General features: G+C 51.3%; 5 protein-coding genes across 5 annotated transcripts; 1 reads left to right on the top strand and 4 right to left on the bottom strand.

The window, feature by feature from the left end:
* Positions 1–3,164: 3,164 nt before the first annotated feature.
* Positions 3,165–5,682, bottom strand: EMWEY_00015410 (hypothetical protein, conserved; the record flags this gene model as incomplete). The annotated part of the gene is made up of 3 exons (XM_013479563.1): positions 3,165–3,920; positions 4,076–4,249; positions 4,372–5,682. 3 exons carry the CDS (start codon positions 5,680–5,682, stop codon positions 3,165–3,167), a joined length of 2,241 nt encoding a protein of 746 aa, XP_013335017.1.
* Positions 5,683–7,091: 1,409 nt separating this feature from the next.
* EMWEY_00015420 (tubulin gamma chain, putative) lies at positions 7,092–12,072 on the bottom strand (the record flags this gene model as incomplete). The annotated part of the gene is made up of 11 exons (XM_013479564.1): positions 7,092–7,213; positions 8,086–8,219; positions 8,575–8,637; positions 8,798–8,865; positions 9,002–9,163; positions 9,707–9,925; positions 10,422–10,493; positions 10,726–10,853; positions 11,244–11,304; positions 11,522–11,656; positions 11,974–12,072. 11 exons carry the CDS (start codon positions 12,070–12,072, stop codon positions 7,092–7,094), a joined length of 1,263 nt encoding a protein of 420 aa, XP_013335018.1.
* Positions 12,073–13,733: 1,661 nt separating this feature from the next.
* On the bottom strand, positions 13,734–17,781 carry EMWEY_00015430 (hypothetical protein, conserved; the record flags this gene model as incomplete). The annotated part of the gene is made up of 9 exons (XM_013479565.1): positions 13,734–13,862; positions 14,038–14,220; positions 14,387–14,752; positions 15,217–15,353; positions 15,484–15,625; positions 15,906–16,115; positions 16,259–16,891; positions 17,010–17,270; positions 17,491–17,781. The coding sequence occupies 9 exons, from the start codon at positions 17,779–17,781 to the stop codon at positions 13,734–13,736; spliced, it is 2,352 nt and encodes a 783-aa protein (XP_013335019.1).
* A 638-nt stretch (positions 17,782–18,419) lies between these two features.
* On the top strand, positions 18,420–19,790 carry EMWEY_00015440 (hypothetical protein, conserved; the record flags this gene model as incomplete). Its single annotated transcript, XM_013479566.1, has 3 exons — positions 18,420–19,088; positions 19,313–19,419; positions 19,658–19,790. 3 exons carry the CDS (start codon positions 18,420–18,422, stop codon positions 19,788–19,790), a joined length of 909 nt encoding a protein of 302 aa, XP_013335020.1.
* A 405-nt stretch (positions 19,791–20,195) lies between these two features.
* Positions 20,196–22,512, bottom strand: EMWEY_00015450 (3-demethylubiquinone-9 3-methyltransferase, putative; the record flags this gene model as incomplete). Its single annotated transcript, XM_013479567.1, has 3 exons — positions 20,196–20,307; positions 21,141–21,273; positions 21,603–22,512. The coding sequence occupies 3 exons, from the start codon at positions 22,510–22,512 to the stop codon at positions 20,196–20,198; spliced, it is 1,155 nt and encodes a 384-aa protein (XP_013335021.1).
* Positions 22,513–22,812: the final 300 nt, after the last annotated feature.

The following is a 22,812-nucleotide window of genomic DNA, read 5'->3' on the forward strand; positions in this document are numbered from 1 at the left end:
GATCTCACATCGCATCGAAATACCTTAATGTCATCTGGTTTCGCTCGCACCGCCGTGGACCTAACAATCACAACCAATGTGCATAGAAACTGAGGATGCACTGGCCAGAAGCCGCTTGAGACACCCCACATCCACTCCAGCTGATTTTGCCGAGCGTTCTTCCCTAACTGATGCCACACAGGAGTTGACGTGATGTTCTCTGCAAGCCAACAGCTCGAGAAAGAGACAATGGAAGTAACCAGTACGGAGAAAGCGTTGTTCAACGTATGGTGAGCAGTTTAGAAATGCCGGCGTCACTTGCATACCAAGCCAGTCACCTTTTGAACCCATACTTGACACCCGACATCCCTGTGGAAATTTTCTGCAGACGACGATGATAATATTTCGGTGGCTTCGGTGGCTCACCCAACAGACCTTGAAGGTGACGTCTATCGAAGGCATCACTAGAGTGGTCCTTGACGTAATCGTCCGACTCCATACCGGTTAGGCACCGTGTTTTGCACCGGCTCTTGTATCTGGTGATATCCATTTCGTTTCCAATTTACTTTCAGCCTGCTCCTGGTATAGGTATTTATTCGACTGCTGTTGTCGCAAAGTCGCCCACAGATTAGGCACCGGGGATATCATCTTGTTCAAGACGAAGTGTGGACTCCCCATATTAAACCTGCCAGCTTCACTGCTTACAGGCGTTTTGCGGGTAGTGCAATGCCGCTTCAGCATGTCGTGGAAAGCTGGATACTACCGTTGATTGAGTGGTCACGACCTATTGGCGGAGTATGACGCACCCGTCAGCACACTAGTGAAGCTTGCCTGGAGTGTCAGTAACGGAAACCACGTAACGCTGCCAAACCAGCAATCTTGCAGGTCCTTGTAGTTCGTCAAATGATCTGAACGGATGCTTCAGTGGATTTCCTATTGGGCTTACCATCAGTCGCGAATGTATGCACACAAGAATCCCCTCCCAACCGTAGGGTGTTCGTCGATCTTACAAGAGGAGCTGAGAGCAGCAGCGAACTCAAAAAATTCAAGGTTAAGTCTTCAGCTGCTAATTGCCTGCCCTCCCCGGATCCTCTAATCATAATAACTGTGGCGAGACGTCTTGTTAATGCGGCCACACACACACACACACACACACACACACACACACACACACACACACACACACACACTTGCAAATCGTCCAGTAGGGCATACCCGCGTGTACGCCCACCGAGGCTACCGTTCGATAAATTCAGCAACCCAGGAGATTGTAGGTGCCTCCGCCGCCCTCAGTAGCAAGCCTGTCCACAAGTAGCAGTACATGTATAAAAAACCGGTTTTGCAATCCTAGCCTGAACTATTAACCTCCCTCTTCATGCTGCGGATTGGTAAGGCCTGAGCACATGTTCGCCTACACAGGTTCTCTAGGTGTGCGCCTTGCTCGCTAGCGACCTCTTCAACTTGGCAATGAACCTGACCGGCAAACTAGGCTGTGCAGTCTCTGTTGATGGTGCAGCCCTGACGAACCCCTACTATAGGGGGGCGTGTGCATTATTGCAAGGATGAAACCGTCATAACACACAAGGGCAAAGCATTCTGTACATTTTCTAAATATGTTCGCTCATTTTCTATGTCGCCATCCATCCCTAGCCTGATATCAGATGACAAAGCAGGCGTTTGCACTGAAAAAACGAAATGTGGCGGATGGAAATGTAGCAGTAGCAACGAACAACTGTGCTTTTCGTGGGCCCATCATTTTGGGAAGTTGGCCGAATCGTGACTGCGTGACTACACGCCCGCGTCCTATGTCACAAGCTGCTTCCGCAAGGACGGGGGAGTGATAACCACAGAGTGACGTTCAGTACCTTGCTTGCCTGACGACAGAAGCGCACCCGGTGCTCATACTGTGGGGTGGCAGCCTGTTGCACGATCGCAATAAAAAAGTTCATGCTGGCGCCCCGATATTTTCCAGCAAACAGCTATTCTGTTCAAAGCACAAATACATTTTTATTTGGGGTACGTTTCGTGCGTGAAGCCCACGGGTGCGGCAAGAAACTCTCTAACGAGTTGCACACCCGGAGTCAACAATCCCAAACAATAAAAATCTGCAAAAGCCCCTCCGAAACCACCCTAGGGTAACCACATCAAACGAGCTTGAACATGCACAGCTTTCACTGCATTAAGCCGAACCGGCGCTGCCAAGGCGCCTGAACGTGCTTCCGGTCATTGCCTATATGCCCGCATTCCCAGCGTTGATACCGGAAGCTCCGCATGCTCAAGAGAACAGCCCCGTCCAGTAGTCCAGTGTCGGGCTACCGTGCCGTTCGTTGCACTTCGAAAACAACTCTCTAGTTTCCTTCCAACGTATTGACTGAGCTCTCCCATTAGCCGCTTGTTAGAAAATTTCTCGCCGCACCCGTGGGCTACACGCACGAAACGTACGACAGAGGAAAGGGATATTCGTTTGGAGCTTAGCTTAGGCATTGACAGGATAGTGCCAGGAAATCCTCTTAAAAGGCATAGGTGGCTGAAGCGTTCTCTTCTGAGGCACACGAAGACGGAGTTCCCTCAAACAAGAACGAGTTTACACTACCTCCGACCAGCACTCCTCTTGTCCGATGGTTCGGCTTCGCGAAATTACTTTGAGTCTCACAATTGAACAAGCAGTGGAACTAGTGTGGTTTCCTCTTCTGCCGGCCCTTCGTTAGATCCATCAGTGATAATGTCAGTCCTTCTCGGTGGGCCTTCAGTATTATGAAGGATCTCACAAAATTCCACACATTCTGTACAGGGCTGTCTGCTGCAGTACCCAAAAGTTGGCATCCAGAAGCACCCGCCTGGTCTTTCGCTGCAATGCCGTCCCCGTCAGACAACTGCTGAATCTTGCAAACTTCCTACACACATCCGTGTCAGTTTGCGTTGGGCCTTCAGTACCTCAAAATTCCACACATTCCCTAGAGAGCTGCCTGCTGCAGCTCCCGAAAGTTGACACCCAGATGCATCGACCTGGTCTTGCGCTGCGATACCGTCCCCGTTAGCCAACACTTCCACCGGGCTCACAGATGGGCTATGCGTGTTTAAACCAGTACTTCTCAGCTGTTTGTGGGTGTGCAGGTTTCAACCCTATGAGTGCAGAATCCGATCCGAAAGTTTACTCGTGCTCATCATAATACGTGAGCGCCGCTTCATTGCCTGCTGCTCGTCGACGGCTGCGGGGACTGTTCACCAGCTGGCGCGTTCCCTGGTAAAGCGTTGCTCCATTCAGTAACGTCCCGCCTATAAAAGTCCCAGGCGCGGGACCTGAACTTTGACGACCCAGGAGTACACAGTAAGGCTTCTTTCAAGCCAATCAGGAGACGCATCGGAGGCCGCTTGCCTTCCTTGTAGTAGCCTAACGCAACATTGAGGGAGAGTGCAACGTCGAGCTCCCTGTGGTGAGTCCTAGCCCGACTGTTAACATTGGGTACGTACCGTGCGTTTTGTATATGACTAACAACCCAGGGCCACCACACCTCTTTCTTAGAACTCTCTCCCAGCGTCTCAGACAAACAATAAAGTGTATCCAGGACGAGCAAAACCGTTCCAAGAGTTTCTACGGCTTGAAGAGGTCGATTACGTCGAGGAGACACCGCCATGCACCCGCTTGCGTATCCGCAGAGGCGCTCTGTATGGGCCATAAGCAATTCGTAGTCAGCCTCACTGAGCGACTCCTTGCGGAGAAGATTTCTGCACTCCCAGAGCACGGCATTAATGGAAAAGTGGAATGAACGAAGAGATGAAGCCAAAGTCTGGTTAAATTCTCTAATACGTAAACTCGTTGGTGACTTGGGGTGACGATAAAGTGGGTGGGTTTTGAGGACGTCATCCGAAGTCAGAGGATATACCCCCTTGACCCAGCCAAGGAAATTCCGAGCTACGTTGGTTGGATATGCAGATGCAGACTGAAAATCGCAAACCACAAAGGCAGCATTTCCGTGAATGAGTGATCAACATCAGCGTGAATTGACGTAGAATAAGGTCACTAGGATACTGTATCTGATAACGGTTTCTGGAATACGCTTACTGCTCTGCCAGGATGCCAAAAGCCAAGTCTCACCTGTTCGCTCGCTTGTGGCACAACTGCAGCCGAGTGTCTAGGAGGTGGATGTTGCACGGTAATAGCTGCAGAAGGGGCAGAGCTACTGACGTTTTGTTCGCTGCCGTGCCCTGGATCTCGTGCAAAAGGCGATTCAGGAGGGGAAACCTCAAAAGGCGGGCTTTCTGCTTCCTCCTGCAAAAAAATGTTTCCGCACGCCCTACCGAACAATCCTCTCAACACAATTCTGGCAAGGCAACAATCGCTACAAGGGATCACCCATTCAAAGCCAATGTTGATTCACTTCCAGAACTTACATGAAGCGGCATATTAGAACTATCCCTTGCTTGTCCACTGGCCAGAGGCGATACCTCACTTATCTGGCCGTCGGCGTCTCCAAAGAGTGAATACAAAACTTTCGTCATCGCCTCTATCGAACTCTCACCAGTATCTGGCATCACGGGAGAAGTCAACGACGGCAAAAGGACATTCTGTAACTCAGAGGGGACATCGTCGGCTGGGCCGTGGAGCCAATCATCGGTTGCCAGGCCTTCAACGCCTCGGAACGAACCCGGTTTGGTGCCGCTTAGCTTAAGTACGTCCCATGCAGAACCAGTTAATCTGGAGGTCGGCGATGTTTCCGAATCTACTTCAGCTGATGAAGTACCCCCGGCATCCTCATCTAATTTACCAACTTCACCTGAGAGTCGTGAACGTAGTGGCTCAGAGAAACCCTCACCGGCCCAAATCATCACATCTTCATCAAGGTTTCCATCGCCAGCAGGTAGAAAACTCTTCCGTCTACCTACCACCGAGTCAACAGGGTCAATGGCGCCATCGTCCACAGGGGACAACAGGTCTTCCTCTCGAAAGTTTGAGTCGGCAAGCAGGTCTTCTTCCTCTTTGGCAAGCATATAATCAATAAGCAGATCAATGTCGGGATCCAAAGGAGGTGGTGGCGACTCCCCTCCAAGGTGTAGTGAAGCAAGCAGTGCCTCCTCGCCTCCATCCAACACGGAATCAATGAAACTTTCTATATCCGGATCTAGAGACAGAGCTGCCGAAGAACTGCTAGTATCATCGTGGTCAAACAACTCAATTGCCGCATCAGGAGACAAGGGCTCAGATGATGAATCGGAGGCAGAATCCTGTTCCTGCAGTGCCTGCCTTAGGCCAGATGCAGCTAGCACAACATTCTCTCCCACTGCCAACACACTGTCGATAAGCTCATCGATTTCCGGATCCAGAGGTGGGGGTGGATCCAGAGGTGGGGCTGCATTCAGCTGAGGTTGCAGTGGATGCCGCGGCGGCAGGCTTGACTCTGTGGTGCTGAAGGGCAGGCTTGACTCCGTGGTGCTGAAGGCTTCTTCAGCCGTTCTTTTCGCACCTAACCTCAATGTGCGCGCCCTTGAACCGGATTGTGCATGGCGAAGCCTTGGTTTGCCTGTCCTCCTTGACCTTCGGCCATTTGACTGCGTGGATGCCATGGACCCCCCTTCTCTATCATTCTGAGATCCAAAGTGAGGATGCATCGGGGTGGGAGAGTCACGCAAACTTTCTGTAAGGGAAGATATGTTGCAAGTGTCTGAATCTTCGTCTATTCCATTGCCACCCTCGTCCTCCGCCATTCTCCGTCCATTAGACAGGGAAAGAATCCTCCTCCGCACGATCAAACTGCATCTAAAAACAGTGAAGATTACAGCAGATAGTGCGACAAATGCAGCAAGTGCCATAAGTCCCTTTGACGATCTTGACGACCTACATGGCCTGATCCTCCTGTACAAATCCTTATTTTGGGCTTTTCTGTCTCCCTTCGTCAGAACTTCCGACTGCACGGGGGCGATAACAGGGTAAGAAGGACCGTGCATCTCCGCAAGCGCGAAGATTAGCCGTTATGCTCACTTTCGAAGATTATTAAGAAGGATGAGCTGATTCGATTCGAATGCAACAGGAAATAATGTACAGTGGGACCAGACACGGGAATTCCAGTAGCGACAACGTGTGAAAGACCAAGGCTTTTTGGCGATCCAGCAAACCGTGTGCCGACAGAAAGGTAGTTCAGCTTCCGAGGGAAACCAACTGCTTTAGTGCTACATGAAGTTGACACTAATTCATGAAGTGACGCTTGAAGCTTTCCTTAACTTCCCACAAGTCCTGTGAGTCCCCCCTTAACTGTCGAAACGTGCCATTGCTGTGCACGGGCGGAGGGCTTCCGACAAAAACAAAGCATGAATATAAGCATGAAAATATGTTGGCAAATATTCAGAAACAGAAAAAGTGGAGTAGTTTTATGGTAGAAAGGCAGCAGTAGTCATCGAAAGTACAACACAGGAGCTGTGACCCACCGATCGGTCCAATGGCTTCTGGATCGAGCGGGCAGCTTCACACATGCACATGGCTCCCAACGAAGTTGTGCCGAAACTCCCCGGTTGAACTCGCAAATACTTCACTAAAAATTGGCTGCAACCTTGAAATATCGACTGCAAGTTAGAGAAGATGCTAAGATCCATCCTGTCCCCTGGTCGTGGTCTCAAGCCGTTAAAGACATATATCTAGAGCAATGCACAAGTTGGGGATGCAGGCTTGTGTTCGATAGATGTTGCATTCTCGAACAAGGAGTTTCCCAATTCCAATTTTTGGTTTGTGTCTAGAAAAATTTCGAGCCAACTTTCTCCAGGTTGTTTGCCCCCCCCCACCTCCATGGTCGATCTCTCTCAGGATTGCGTTTCTGGGTCTCGGCAGTGCGAGTTCCCCCCATGGTGTCTGGCCCATTCCTTCTTCTGGTCACACCATTTGCCCGTCAAAAGCTGTTAATTGCCACAGCTGAGATTACCAACCGGTTCGAACTACACGCTAGACAGAAGCTATAACACGTCGCAATGCAGGCATGCGTGGTCTGTAGTTAGTACTTAGAGAAAGGAGGCAGTGACAAGTATGCACTAAACACTTACTGGATAGCTTTGTGGTAGCCCACACCTTCATTTTCATGGAAGATTCTTGAACACCTAACTGCGAAAAAGCGTTACGGAGACCGTATCTAAAGAGCGGCTGATGACTTACCCTCCAAGTTCTCAGCTGCCTCACTGAAGCGATGCAAGGGTACGGGGATAATCTGGAGGGGAGGGTGCAGTTCATGAGTTGCAACGCACCTCGCTGCAACTGTGCAACAAGGTGCACAAGAACCTCCCGAGCACAAGCGTCTGCAAGCCCCCTCTGCTGCTTGCTTTTATTATATATGGAACTAGCAAATACCAAGTGGATCTAGGTGTCCAGGGTCCAGGCAAGTAGGAGCGCATTTACAACATTAGACAGGCCATGCAAAGCTGCTGATAACGCTTGTGGCGCAGCCTTGAATTTGAGCCAGAATGCAATCGAAGGCTTTGCGCTAGACAATACACTTACAGAGCCGTCGTTGCTCGGTAATTGGTGAATAAAATACTAAATCCTGAACCCTTGTATACTCGACAGTACAACACACCTGTTCTGTCGCATCAATGCATATACACAAGTGCCGCGTATGCACGCCAAACAAGGGGTTAATTTTGCCATTTATCGCTTGCAAACGCACCCCGGGACTGCATCGGAAGCGCCATTATGTCTTCACGCGCCGACACTAAACAGTCTGCGCATGTCAATATTTGCAATTGTTGCCTCTTATCGTTCCCCGTTTTGGCCACAGCCAAGCATCCTTTGTGGCTTGCTGATCTGCCTATTTGCTTGCTTCCGCCAGCACGTGTTAGACCTCTCCAGTAAAAGCAGACGAAATACAGAAGGGCACTCCAGTAGAAGTAACACAAATAAGTGAAAACGGCGGAATCAAAACGCAGGTACAATCGGGAAGGCCAACAGAGAGCGGGAGAAAAAAAGATAGCAGAGAGGAAGACGCCGACAGCACAACCACGTGTTGTGCTCGCAACGACGTAGTGTCAAACAGAAGAGAAGAACACAAATAGAAACAGGGTTATCAGCCGTTCGACTCGTGGCGCAAACCGAAAATAGTTTAACAATGCAGGGCTCAGGAGAGGCCTCACCGCCTCCCCTACTGCTACTGCTGCTGTTGCTACAGCACGTGGAGCTCCAACTGCTGCGGCTATCGTTGCTAACGGTGGCGCCGCCGGTGTAAGCTGCCGAAGGTGCTTTGAGTAGGGTCAGATGGGACACGAACCTGCAGACCCAACACATTCGCGAACAGAAACGCAAGATGCAATGCGGTGTCAGCAACAGCAACACTCAACAGGCAGAGAACGCATAGATCGTCGGCATCCTATGGCAAAGGAGAGGCAGCAGTTAAGGTAGCAGCAACAGCAGCAGAGCCCACCGCCAAAGCTAAGGAAATCATCCGTCTCAGCCTGCCTATACTCCTCTACTAAGCTCAAGACGTGCTCCCTACTCAAGCAGCCGCAGCAGCAGCACGCAACAACACAAGCGGCAACAGAAATTAGGAAAGCTTTTGTAACAGCACTAACAAGCCTTCACAGACAGCAAAAGCAGCAGTAGCACCACGGGTCCTGTTTGCGCACTTGGAATCTTCCATCTCTGAAAAGTCTCCAAGACCGTCAGGGCTGCTAAACATGGGCTGCCGTCTGCAGAAACACAAGTGGACAAAAGCTAATTGCTAGACTAGCTGCGGCTGCGGCGCCTGCTGGAGTGCGGCTTACAACACAAGGAGCGCTGGCACATGAGCACCGGCAACGGCAACAGAAAGCTGCAGCAGCAACAGGAAACAAACGAAAACTCAGTTACTTGTAATTGTCAAGGAAGGCTTTGCGCTTGAAGAGACGGTCGTACTGAACGACACATCGCTCGAATAGCTGCAACAACAGCAGCAGCAGAAGCAGGACGTGACACACAGGCACAAGCCACATAATACAGATCATCTTCCAAAGGGAACAATAGTGGCATCCTCATCAGCAGCAGCAGGGGCATCGGCAGGAGCCCGGGCCGTACACTTGTGATAGCTGTGTGATTCGCAAGCATCAGGCCGGCACATTTGTGCTTTTGTGGATTGAAGGGAGATGCCCGCGCCAAAACAACTTGCGGGGAGGCGGGGGCCCAGCGAATGAATTGCAGCAACTGCCGTTCACGGATACGCTGCAGACTCTTATGAACCTGTACAGCAAACGACAAAGCCAAACCCAGCACAGCGGCAACAGCTGCAGCAACTCGACTATCCGTCGGGCCGCATCACCAGAATCTGGTCCACCTCTAATCGGTTTCTGTAGACAGGGCGCATTCCCCTAGCCCATAAGACGGCAAACGGCAGCAATACAACTCGCAGAAGCAGGAACAGCAACAATAGCAGCACCTGCATTGGGTCTGCCTCGCCGCGAATGACGTTTAAGAGCGACATGTACAGGCCGCGTCGGAGGGACGTGGAGACCTGGAGGCGCAGCAGCAGTATCCAGAAGACAGCATCTGCTACACTGCAGCACGACGCAAGAAGACGGTACGCCAAAGACACTCATGCATGTGCGTTTATACATTGACATGCAATTGCATGCGGGTGTGAGAGTGGATGCATGCGTGAAGTAGTATGTACTTGCAACTGTACGGTCAACGGTTCAGGCTGCAGTTCGTCCAGACAGGGTGTACATATTGACAGGCGAACAGCTCCCTCGGATTTAGGGTTTAGGGTTGTGGGGTCCAAAGCACCATGATATTTTTCGATTGCGTGAGGCGGCGCATAATATCGATGACGGTTGTCTTTTGTACTGCAGAAACGCAGCGGTCCAGCGTGATTGGGGTGTATCCGCACATCAAGTAATGACAGCGAGGCACGGGGACGAGACACGACAGCAGAGAGAGAAGACTTGACGACAAAGAAGATGGGTAGCGCAGAGTTGCCGTGCATGCAGCCATCACGGTGGAGATCTGCAGAGGCAGAACACCAAAGACAGGGAAAAGGCACCAAAAGCGACACATTGCTCGAATAGCTGAAACAGCAGCAGCAGCGCGTGGCACCCCGACAGGGAACAATAAAAGAAAAAGCCAAGAAAAGGCAACGTCTCGCGTTCAGTAAAGAACAGAAAGGAACGAGTAAACGACGAGACAGCATCAGAAACAACAAAGCGAGCTGGATAATTGATGCTCCTGTGAGTGCCGGCCGACGGAAGATTTCTAGGATTTAGGGTTGAACGTTTCTAGGCTTTAGGGTTTGCTTGCGGACGAGGGCATTTGTCTGCTGGAAACTAGGGTTTGGGAGGCGCAGCCTCTCAGTCGCCACTCGATGGACTGCATGATTATCTAAGACGACGACAGCATCCGCTTGAAGGCAAAGACGTTTTAAAGTTAAGACAGAATTGTAAGGCTGGACAACCACGTCGCTCGCCGCATCCCCTAAAACAGGAAACACCGAAAATGCCTGCACCAGCTTCGATCCGTACCGATCTCCCAGTAACTCCAGCAAATAAGATCCCATGCCGGATCCCGTGCCTCCCGCCTGCAGGAAAGCAGACACAAGAAACCTGCAAAAACCCCTGAACAATAAACCCTAAACAACCTGCACAAAACGCCGGCCAAACCCTAAACCCTATAAACAACACCCTAAACAATCTGAAATACAACCGGAAACCGAAACAAACTGCAACAAACCGAAGAACCTAAACAACCTACACAAAACACCCGCAAAACCCGGAGGCCTAAGCACACTCTAACAAGCCCTAAACCCTCACAATGGAGTGGCAGAGGACAAAACCCTCGAGGCTTTCGCTGCCGTCCGCCTCTCTGTCAATCATCTCCAACAACTCCTCTTCTACTTTTGCTGCCTGCGCATAGCCGCTCCCCCAGTTGTTCCCAGCGCCTGCACAGCCCCCAAAAATGCAAACCCTGAACCTTACACCTTTCACCTCAAACCCCAACAAATGTGGACCTCAATCCTAAACCCTCACGTTAAACCGGCACGAAGGAGAGGCACCCTACACCCTAATCCCTTTAAACCCCGATCTGCTGGCTCTGTTCTTTTTAGTTTATTGGACTGTTGCAATGCACGCGTTTGTGTCTGCTGCTTTCCTGCACCGCTGCTGCAGGTAGGAGGGGAACTCAAGTTAAGATGTCTCTGGTGCTGTCCGCTATTGTGCCGCTGCAGCTGTCTGCTTATATCTCCGGTATATCTACATCCTGCTCTTTAATTGTTCCTTTCTCTCTTTCCCCCTCTCCTTGCATGCACTCCCTGGCTGTCCCATTTGCTTACCTCCCCCGTCTTTAGAAACAAAGAAATTCTCAGGGTTGTAAAGATGGCGATATTCAGAAGTCTGCAACACACCAACAAGGAGCAACCAGCAGCACCTTCAGTCGCAGCAGCAGCAGCACAGCAGTGTTAGCACCCCATCAGCAGCAGCAAATCCGCAAGAAAAGCATAATCAGAAGCAGATGTGAAGCATCAGCAGATCTGCATGAGGGCCAGCTTTGCACCAGCAGTAGCAGATATGCAACAACAGCAGATGTGTAGCAGCAGCAGCAGCAGGTGACCTGAATTGTGTTAATAACACGGGGTTCAAGGTCAAAGAGAAGAGCACGAGGAATATAATGCTCATCATCTGCTTGATAAAAGAAAACATCTTTGCGGTCTTCTGCTGTCTGTGCACCTGGAAGCAGTAAACCCTCCTGCAAGCAACACAAACCCTAAACCCTAAACCCTAAACTCCAAACCCTTATTAACCAGATACCCTTTAGAACTAACCTAAACCCTAAACAAGAAAAACAAACAAGCAACTGCAACACTGAAGCTGCACAACGAACTGCAGCACTGCAGCAGCACAATGAAATGCAGCGGCAGCAGCACAACAACGATCTGCAGCAGCAGCAGCACAACGAATTGCAGCAGATAAAAGGATACTAAAAACAGAAGGTTAAAGGGAGAAACGGATAATAAAATAAATAAATAATTAATTAGTTAAGAACAGAAGAGAAAAAAAAAATACCTGATTAATTCCATGCTCAGCACAAAGCTGTTTCCAGAATTCCATTCCAATTTGATTGCCACATTGGCCAACTTGAATTGTAATTAATTCTCGTGGCATTTTCCTGCTGCTGCAGCCGGTGCTGCTCTGCTGCTGCTACTGCTGCTGCGCTTCGGATGTGCGGCAGCAGCTGCTCTGCTGCGTAGGTGCTGCAGTTCCGGTGTCGATGTTGCTCTGCTGCTGCTGCGACTCTGCTTCTCAACTTTTCCTTTGCTGCTGGCACAATGTGGCTCTGCTGTGGATCCGCTGTTCCGGTGCAGCGGCTCTGCTGCTGCTGCGGATATACCGGTTCTATTAAGGTGCAGCCGCTGCTATTGCTGCTGCTGCCGGCATGCAGCTGTGGTGGTTTTGCTCCTGCTGCAGGTATACAGCCGCTGCTGTGCTGCTGCTGCGGCTCCTCCTACCTGATAAGATCCGCTCCTGCCTCTTTGGCAGTTTGTGTTGCACCGTTCGTTATTAATGCTGCTGCTGTTGCTGCAGCAGCAGCAGCAAAGGAAGGGGTACCGCCACTCCACGCGCCGCTGTTGAGGCTTCTTCCGACCTTCCCTTATCCTGGAATGTTGTGCTGGTGTTGCTGCTGCTGCAGTTGCCTTTGTTGGATTTGCTGCTGGTCTTTTTGCTGCAGCAAGAGGAACTCACGTTGTGTACTATATGGAGGGCAGATGGTCCCCCGTGTCTGTGGGGCCCCACGACAGCTGCTGCTATATTATCAAACAGGTAGTGCATAAAATTGACTTCTTAGGATAAGGAGGAGGTGCAGCAACAGTAGTAGTAGTAGCTATTCTGCTGCCGGCGCTGCAGTACACAGTGCATGCAGATGGTTATTCCCTGCGGGTCGTAGTAGCGCCACAGGAATCTCTATGCTTGAAATACTTTATTTTTGCGGGTAAAAACAACAAAAAAAGAATAAAATTGAAAAATACTTGAATCTATCGCATAAAGTTTCTAACAAACCGCTAGTCTACTAGACAGCCGACAGGGCTGGGAGGGGGTGTTATTTTTTCGGGGTCGGTGGGGGAGAGTGGTTGATTTTCTTCCTTTGCTTTGTTCCTACATTGTATTAAATTCATTTTAATTTAATTAAATAAGTAACTATATTTTTAATTCTTTTTTAAATAGGCAAAAAACACGCTCGAAGCGGCTGTGTCGCCATTCCTGCTGCTGCTGGCTGTTGCTTGTCGTATTAACACCTTGTCTCCCTTTTCTTGTATATGTTTTATTATAGGAAATAAGTTGTTATTTTTATTTTATTCTTTTTAAGTACAGTTAATAGAAGCAAGAAGGCAACAATTTGTTAGATCTAAACCCCTGACTTTATGCATTATAGGGACTCTGCTACTCTATCCCATCCTTAGCATTGAGAGTACCCAAGAAGGTAGCAGCAGGAGCAGCAGCAGTTGCTGCTGCTGCAGCACCAAGAAGTACTGCTGCAACATACATGACATGAGACAGCCAGTAACTGTTCTATCCTCAGCATCAGGCACTATATAGGTGATAGGCAGAGTACACACAATGATGTCGACCGCAACAGCAGCAGCAGCAGCAGCAGCTGCTGCTGCTGCTGCTGTTGCTGCTGCTGCTGTTGCTGCTGCTGCTGCTGATGTCACTACAACTGGTTTACGGCTTATGGCTGTAATGTTTATAACCTTAAAATAAGATTTGCTGCTAATCTTCCTAGAACCTCCAAAAAGCAGTAGCAGCAACGGTTTGCGGATTTTACGTCAATAGACGTGCTGCTGCAGCTGCTGCTCCCGCCTCAGCTGCTGCCGCTGTAGAGTGCGACTTTGCTGCAACGCGACCTGCTGCTGTTGCAGCACAGACGCTGCTGCTGCTGCTGCTGCTGCTGCGGCCTTCAAATGCGCAGCGAAGATATGTGGAAGAGAGCCTCTTGGTTGGCCTTCTCCCGCTGCAGCAAAACTCACAAGCCAGCATCCCTTACAACCATAAGCAACAGCACCAGCAACAGCACCAACAGTAACAGCAGCAACAACAGCAGCTGCTGGTGCAGCAGCAACACTTCCTCACCAGATCTTGAGGGGTTAGCCTGGATGTTAGCGCCCCTAAGACTTTTCCCTCAAGCTTTTGCTCCTCTTGCGGGCTATACTGCTGCAGCAGCAAATCTATTTGCTGCTGCAGCAGCAGCAGCAAACCCCGCACCTTCTGCAGCTCTGCTGCTTCTTGCCGCTCTACACTCGGATACAAACTCGCCTGTATACACAACAAAATACAAACCCTAAAACCTAAACACTATAAACCATAAACCCTAAACCCTCAACGTATAAACCTAAACCCTAAACACTATAAACCATAAACCCTAAACCCTAAACCTTCAACTCAAACACTAAACCCTAAAAGGAAAACATTAACTGCTTACAGGGAGAAAGGCATCAACGAATCCGCATGCAACGTCGAGCAGCACGGGAAGAGGTAGCCGCTGCTCCTCTTCCTGCTCTTCCTGCTCTTGCTGCAGCAGCGCCTGCTGCTGCTGCAGCTCCTGCTGCAGGGCCTGTAGCTCCACTTGCTGCTCCGACTCCAGAGCGTCGCAGTGTTGGTGCTGCAGCCACACAACCAGCTGCCTAAGTACCTGCACCACAACATCCTGCTGCTGCTGCTGCTGCTGCTGTATTTGCAGCTGCAGCAAGCTTCCCGCCAGCACGGAGGCCCTGAAGTGCTGCGCATGCTGCAGCAGCACCCGCAGCAGCTGGGGTCTCCACTGCAGCAGCAACGCGGCGTCCTCTTCCTACGGATAAAAGACAAATACGACTGACAAACCAGTCTCATGCACCAAGCAGCAGCAGCAGCAATAGAAGGTAACAGCAGCAGCAGCAACAGCTGTGTGCTTACCCGCATGGCCGGGCAGCAAAAACTGCATGCAGCAGCAACATGGAAGTTGCATTGAATTATTAGCTGCAGCAATGCGCGGTGTGGGGTCAAGATCTGCTTGTGCAGCAGCAAACATATAGTCTCTTCTGCAGCAACAGCAGCAGCAATCCAATTACAAGTGTTGCGCCAGAGGCAGCACTACCAGCAACAACAGCGCCAGCCTCTAGGGGAATAACTAGCAGCAGCAGCAGCAGCAAAAGTAGACGCAGGCCTAGGGGCAGGAGCAGCAGCAACAGCAGCAGCAACAGTACCAGCTTGGCGTTTTGCTTCTTGCGACGTTAAGAACGGAGCAGCAATTTGCTGCAGCAAATCTGCACTAACACCGGAAGACGGCAGCAGCAGCAGCTGCCCAGCAAGCTTCTGCTGCTCCTTGCTGAGGGACTGCAGTTGCTGCTGCAAAAGCTGCTGCTGCACCTCCAAGGCAGCACCCCCGACCACGCCTGCTGCCGCAAAGCTACCTGAAGACAGACGCAGCAGCAGCAGCAGGAGCAAAGGCTGCAAACCACCAGCAGCGAGAAAACATACAAATAGAGCAGCAGCAGCAGCAGCAGCAGCACCAGTAGCAGCAGCGGCAGCAAAATGATTTACCAACTGCTGCAGCTACAGATGGTGACTGTGCGTAGCAGCGAGTAAGAAATGTTTTTCCTTCGCACTCCCACAACATCATTAGAGGCTGCTGGCGCTGCTGCTGCTGCTGCTGCTGCACTGATGGCATACAAAGAGCACGAACCTGAAGAGCAGCAACAGCAACAACAACAGCAGCAGCAGCAACAGCAGCCGCAAGTGAGGGAAGCAATACAGTGTATGCGCAACACGGACGACCCCACAAACAAATGTCCAACGTGGCAGCTGCTACTAGCTCTCCTGTTGCTGCTACTGTTGCTGCTGCTGCTGCTGCTGCTTACCGAGTGTACCGCTGAAGAAGCGAGGTTTGTGGTGTACGTACACCCCAGAGGAGTTAGCCAGCGCAAATCCCTCAGCAGAAAGGTGCAGCAGCACCCAGACCCTACTGCCTCCCCATTTGCTGCTGCTGTTGCTGTTGTTGCTGCTGCTGCTGCACACCACTCCACGCAGCACCTTGGTGACAGCATGATAGTGCCACCGGCTGCTGCTGCTGTTGCTGCTGCACCTGCTGCAGCAGCGGCATTTGTAGGCAGCAAACGCCTGCTGCGCTTCACGCAGCGCAGACACTCCTTCGGCGTGCTGGTGACAGCAAAGACCTGCAGCAGCAGCAGCAGCAGCAGAAACAGCAGCAGGAAATGATGCGCCGGTTATATATCCCTCTAGCCTGCAGCATCAACTGCAGCAAATAAAGAAGTAGCAGCAGCAGCAGCAGCAGCAACGAACGACGGGATAAACCTACAAGGAGCTCGCCCTCGGCAGAGTCCACCACCAGCACGGGCTGCGGTGCAGCAGCAGGAGCTGCTGCTGCTGTTGCTGCTGTTTGTGAAGCAGCTGGCGGAACACAGCTAATGCAACGGGGTGTCTGCCCACCCAGCTCTAATTGTTGCAGCACGCCCTCCTCTGTGCTGCTGCTGCTGCTGCTGCCGTTTGCTGCTGCTTCCTGCAGCCTCAAGAAGGACCAAAACACGCCCGCATCTTCTGCTGCAGCAGCAAGCAGCACACGGGGCCATTCTGCTTCTGCGTCTGCTGCTGCTGCTGTTGCTGCTGCTGTTGCTGCTGAAGGCAGCAGCGTTGCTTCTACATGCATGGAAGCAGCAGCAGCTGCTGCTGCAGGCGGCAGCAACAAGCGAGTTGTCTGCAGCACGTCGAGTGTATAGGCATCCATTAATGTACACAACAGAGAAGGCTGCTTCTTGCCGCTGCTGCTGTTGCTGCTGCTGCTCCCCTTCTTTGGCAGCAGCAAGCTAACAGCCAAGACAGCATCCCTGTATCGTTCGCCCTCCTTTTCTTCTTCCTCTTCTTCTTCCTCCTGCTCCTGCTGCTGTTCCTGCTGCACTCGCAGCGGCAGAAGCAGCAGCAGACGACCTCCCACCTGCAGACAAAAGCAGCAGCGCCAGCAGTAGCAGCAGCAACGCCCACTCCATGTCCGTGCTGTTGCTGCTGTTGCTGCTGCTGTTGCCGTTGCTGCTGCTGCTGCTGCTGGGACATACCTCGGCACGAGCAGCAATCTTGAGCGCTGCAGTTGGTGCAGTGGGCAGCGACAAAGCAGCCTGTTTGCTGCTGCTGCTGCTGCTGCGTTGTTTGAGTGCGACAACTTCGCCTGCTGCTGCACCTGCCACTACGAAGGTAGTAGTAGCAGCAGCAGCAGCAGCAGAACCTGTTGCTGCTGGTACGAAGCAGCAGCCACAGTTGGGCTGTACGTCCACAGCATCTGGCAGAGTATAGGTCTCCAATGTTAGGCTGTTAGAGACCTATAAACAACAGCAGCAGCAGCAGCAAAATGCATGCATGCAAATACCACACGCAGCAGCAGCAGCCACGAAGAGCAAAACTTTGCCGTTTGTGGATTGCTGAATCGGCAGCAGCAACAAAAGCAGCGACAGCAGCGGACAGAGCAGCAGAAGCAAAAACAACAGAAGTAGCGGCAACAGCAGCAACAGCAGCAGCAGCAGCAACTGCAGCAAAACATACAGCAATCTTGGAGATTGTGCCGTCAGACTTCCATAGATATTCTGCTGCCGCGACAAGAGACCCATCGCGGCAGCAAGACAGTAGACGAGCAGCAGCAGCAGATCTGCTGCTGCTGCTGCTGCTGCTCGATTCAACAGCTGCTACGCAGAAGGCAGCCACAGACTGTGCATTTGGTTGCGCTGCTGCTGCAGTCGACCCAGCAGCAGCAGCAGCAGCAGCAGCAGCAGGAGCAGCAGCAGATTTGCTGCGGTGTTTCTTGGGGGACTTCGTGGCTTCCCCGGCGCTGCTCATCCCCATGACTGTGCTGCTACTGCTGCTGCTGCTGCTGCTGTTACTGTTAGGGCTGCTCCTGCTGCTGCTGCTACACTTGCTCCTTCTTAGCGTACTGCTCCAACCCTTCGGCGCAGCTAATGCTTCTGCTGCTCCTGCTGCTGATAGTAAGAAGGAGTAGATGACTGGCGAAGGCGCTTTATTCCCGGAAGGATCTGCCTTCTTCAGCTGGGGCTGCTGCTGCTGCTGCTGCTGCTGCAGCCGCTGCTGCTGCTGCAAGGGGTATATACAGGTACCTATATTCCCCCTCTTGTATGCTTCTAAAGATAAAAAAGAATTATTTTATTCTCCATCTAAAGGAATGATAGCCAGCAGCCAGCTGAACTCCGCCCCACACTTGCAGCAGCAGCAGCAGCAGCAACAGCAGCATCAGCAAGAGCAGCAGGATCGGGGCTGCATGCAAAATTCAACTTGCACATATAATTATAATTTTAATGAAATCTTTTCTGTTTATTCATTAAAAAATTCATGCATGTTTAGGGGCTGCTGCATCGCTTAGCGATAGCAGCAGCAGCAGCAGCAGCAGCAGCAGCCACTGCTGCTGCTGCTGCTGTATAGACTGAGTGAAATAACGACTGAACGTTAAGTCTTTGTTATTAATGTTAGCCACACAGTTGCTAGCAGTCGATGCTGCAGCAGCAGCAGCTGCTGCTGCTTGTTTTGCTGCTGCTTCGTCTTATACAGCTGCACACTCATGCCTTCCCACCGGCAGACAGCTAGCTCGGGGGGTCAAAACAGCAACAGCAGCAGCAACAGCAGCAGCAACAGCCGCATCAACAGCAGCAACAACAGCAGCAACAGCAGCAGCAGGAGTGGCAGCAGCAGCCCCTGCAACAGCAACAGAAGTTTGTAGGCCTCTGAGGCCTGTCTTGTTGCAGCAGCTCGTTCTGCCTTCAGCAGCAGCAGCAAGACTTCGGCAGCGGCAACTGCCTTGTGCAGCAGCAGCAGCAGCAGCAGCAGCAGCCCCATGTGCTCCTTCTCAGGTATTATTACAGCAAAGGGCGACTTTCTGTGCTGCAGCAGTGCGTCTCAAAACGGATAGCAGCAGCACCAGCAGCAGCCAAAGCAGCAGCAACGTCAGCAGCAAGGGCAAGAACAGCAGCAGCAGCAACAACAGCAGCAACAGCAGCACCAGCAGCAACAGCAGCAGCAGCAGCAACAACAGCAACAACAGCAACAGCAGCGAAATATTTGTATCCGAGCTTGAGCTGCAGCAGCAGAGACAGGTCGTCCACTTTAACGTCACGAAGACCTGCCCTGCATGCAATGTTAGTTTGCTGCTGCTGCTGCTGCTGCAGTTGCTGCTGCTGCGTCTGCTGCTTCTCTTGCTGGTTCTGCTGCAGCAGCAGCTGTTGCTGTTGCTGCTGCTGCTGCTACCATATCTCTTCTTCAGCTATCGTTATTTGCGCCTTTGCTAGGTCTTCCCCCTCCCATTGATGTATTGTTCTTGTTGCTGCTGTTGCTGTTGCTGCTGCTGCTGCTGCTGCTGCAGAAGACTGTATCTCGAGGACAAGTAGAATACCTGCCGGTTGCATGCGCTGCTGCTTGGCGTTTCTTAATGGGCTATTCTGTCAGCAGCAGGAAATGCGGACTCATCGGGTAATCTGCTGCTGCTGCTGCTGCTGCTGCTGCTGTTGCTGCTGCGTGACTGTGGCTTCTCGGCATGCGGTACTACCTGCCTTTGGTGTCTCTGGTTGGCTGTTGCTGCGCTGCTGCTGCTGGTGGTGGTCCAGCTGCTGCTGCTTGTTGCCTCGTGTAGGTACTGCAACTGCTTCTGCATCGGCTGTTGTTGTTTCTGCTGCTGCATCTGCTGTTGTTGTTTCTGCTGCTGCTGCAGGCACATGCATGTGCTGCGGTACGCAGACCTGCGGCTGGAGCAGCAGCAGCAGCTTGATGCCAATGAACGCATGCAGCAAAAAGCTGCTGCAACAGCAGCATACAAGCAACAGCTAGAGGCACAAGAACGCTAGCAATCCCCTTTTCTGTCTGCTGCTGCTGCTGCTGCTTTCCGAAGGTCATTGGCAGTGAGAATGCTGCAGCAGCAGGTGCAGCACAAGCAGCAGCCGTAAAAAGAGCAGCAGTTGCAGCAACAGATGCAGCTGCAGCAATGGCGGCGAGAACAGCAGCAGCAGCAAGAGCAGCAGCTGCACTAGAGCTAGAAGTAAATTAAAAATTTGTATAGGTTAGTTTGCTGCTGCGGCGGAGCTGCTGCTGCAGCAAAGCTGCAATTGCCTCTCTAATGGGCTAAGCAGCAGCAGCAGCAGCGGCAGCAGCAGCAGCAGCGGCAGCAGCGGCGTTTTTGCCGTGTTGCGGGAGCTGCTGCTGTTGCTGCAGCTAACGAACTTTGGGTGTACAGACACTTCGCATTTAACTGTCTAAGCCTCTGGGCCACACCAACTACCTGTAGGTTGCTGCTGCTGCTGCTGCTGCTGCTGCTGCTGCAGTAACTGCAGCAACTGCAGCAAATGCTGCAGGTTTTGCACCACGCTGTGTACAGCACCAGCACCACCACCATCACCAGCAGCACCAGTTGCTGCTGCTGCTGCTGCTGCTGCTGCTGCTGTATTATGTTTTAACAAATAAGAGAGCATAAAGAAATCTCTGTGTATATTCATGAATAAATGTATTAAATAAAGGATTATATAAATAACCAACTGCATGCAGTTGCTGCAGCCCCACTGCAGCAGCCCATCGTCGTACTTCTTCAGGGGTAACAAAGTTACTCCATGTATGTGTACCCTGATAGTAACGGCAGCAGCAACAGCAGCAGCAGCAGCAACAACAACAGCAGCAGCAACAGCAGCAGAAGCGAAGGATACGCATTCACGGCAAGTATACAGGTCATAACTACCTAGCTAACCATCTACCTAGCTAGGTAGCTAGCTAGGTAGCTAGCTAGGTAGCTAGCTAGCTACGTAGCTAGTTAGCTAGCTATTTAACCAGCTAACCATGTAACTAGCTAGCTGTGTAACTAGCTGACTGTGTAGGGTGACTAGCTAGCTAGCTAGCTAGCTAGTCGACTAGCTAGCTAGCTAGCTAGCTACCTGCGCAGCTACCCAGCTAGCTTGCTAGATAGCTAGCTAGCTAGCTAGCTAGCTAGGTAATTATTTACCTTAGGTACAAGATTGAGTAAATGCTCAGCAATAAGAATAGAGGCGAAGTAATTCTCAATAGTTTTATTTAATGAGGTAAGCAGCAGCAAACCTCCTTGCTGCAGTCTAGCAGCAGCAGCAGCAACAGCAGCAAATTTCTCTTTTTCTCCCCATATATGTTCTATTACCTCAGATAATGTTACTACATGATAGTAACCTAACTCCCACCTGTACAGACACCCCACACACACTCCCTGCTGCTGCTGCTGCTGCTGCTGCTGTTGCAGCTGCTGCTGCAGTTGCTGCAGATGCTGCTGTAGATGTAACAGCGAATGATGATAATCATGGTGCAGCACCTGGCCTGCAGCACCTGGTGCAGCACCAGCAGCTGTAGCAGCAACAGTAAGAGCAGCAGCAACATCAGCAGCAGGAGAAGCAGCAACAGCAGCAACAACAGCAGCACTAACAGCAGCAGCAGCAGCAGCAGCAACTCACTCCTGTGGGGGAGAGGATGCATCTGCTACCATGTATCGCAGTCGGTCACTCAGGTCAGGGAGGCCTTGTGCAGCTGCAGCACAAACAGCAGCAGCAGCAGCAGCAGCAGGACCGGCTGCAGCAACAGGTAAAACTGCAGTACTAAGAAAAGCAACAACAGCAGAAGCAACAACAGCAGCAGCAGCAGGAGCCTACCTCGTTGCTGCTGTCTTCTTTCTGCTGCAGCAAGAAGATGCTTGTTGCAGTCAATAGCAGTAACAGCAGCACCAGCAGCAGCAAGTGCTTCGCTAAGTAGTCCTCCTCCGCACCCTATATCTGCTATACGGACACCTAATAGAGGAAGCTGCTGCTGCTGCTGCTGCTGCTGCTGTTGCTGCTGTTGCTGCTGCTGGGCGTTGGAACGGAGTATCTGCTGATATATAGGAAGGGTCTGCAGCTGCTGCAGCAGCAAAGACACCCTAACAGGTGTATATGCATGCAGTGCTGCAGCAGGACCCTTAGGGTCCCACCAGCTGTCTGCTTGAGCAGCAAATGCTTCCATCTCCTGCTGCTGCTGCTGCTGCTCCCAATAACTTTTGCTGCTGCTGCTGTAGCTGCTGTTGCTGTTGTTGTTGCTGTTGTTGTTGTTGTGGCTGTTGTTGATGCCATCGCTTGGCTTGTTGCTGTTGTTGCTGCTGTTGTTGCTGCTGCTGCTACTATTTTTGTTGTTGTTGTTGCTGCTGCTGTGGCGCAGCTGGACTCCACTACGGATAAAGTTGGATTCTAGCAGCCGCAGGCAGTAGCTGCTGCTGCTGAGGCTGGTGATGATGCTGCTGCTGCTAATGCTGCTGTTGCTAATGCTGCTGTTGCTGCTATTACTGCTGCTGCTAGTACTTCTTCTGCTATTGCTGCTGCAGTTAATGCTGCTGCTGCTCCCGTTGTTGTTGATGCTGCTGCCCCTGCATGCTCTCCAGCTGTGTGTGTGGCAGTTAAAGGCGCCATCCAGGGCCGCATGATTAGCAGCAATAGCAGCAGGTGTGGCCGTTGCTGCTGCTGTTGCTGCTGCTGCAGCAGCAAGAGTAGCGCTGCCGCCAGCAGTTGTTAGATAGCGCGTAGGAATTAACATCCTTCACCTATCACTTAATCTAAGTAAGTTAATTCATTGTTTATAACTAGCAAATAAGGGTTTTGTTAGGGTTTAGGGTTTAGGGTTTAGTGTGTAGGGTTTAGGGTTTAGGGTTTAGTGTTTAGGGTTTAGGGTTTAGGGTTTAGCGTTTTCGGCTGCGGCGAATTGGGGCTGCAGCGGCGGCAGACTTGCAGCAGCAAATAAGGTAAAAAATTAAATGTTTTATTCTTTATTATTTTATTTATATTTTTATTTAATTTTACAGGGAAAAGAGCAGCAGAAGGAGCACACAACGACCTT

The sequence above is a fragment of the Eimeria maxima genome, genomic scaffold (assembly GCF_000499605.1).
Source record: "Eimeria maxima Weybridge genomic scaffold, Emw_scaff122, whole genome shotgun sequence".
NCBI classification, from domain to species: domain Eukaryota; phylum Apicomplexa; class Conoidasida; order Eucoccidiorida; family Eimeriidae; genus Eimeria; species Eimeria maxima.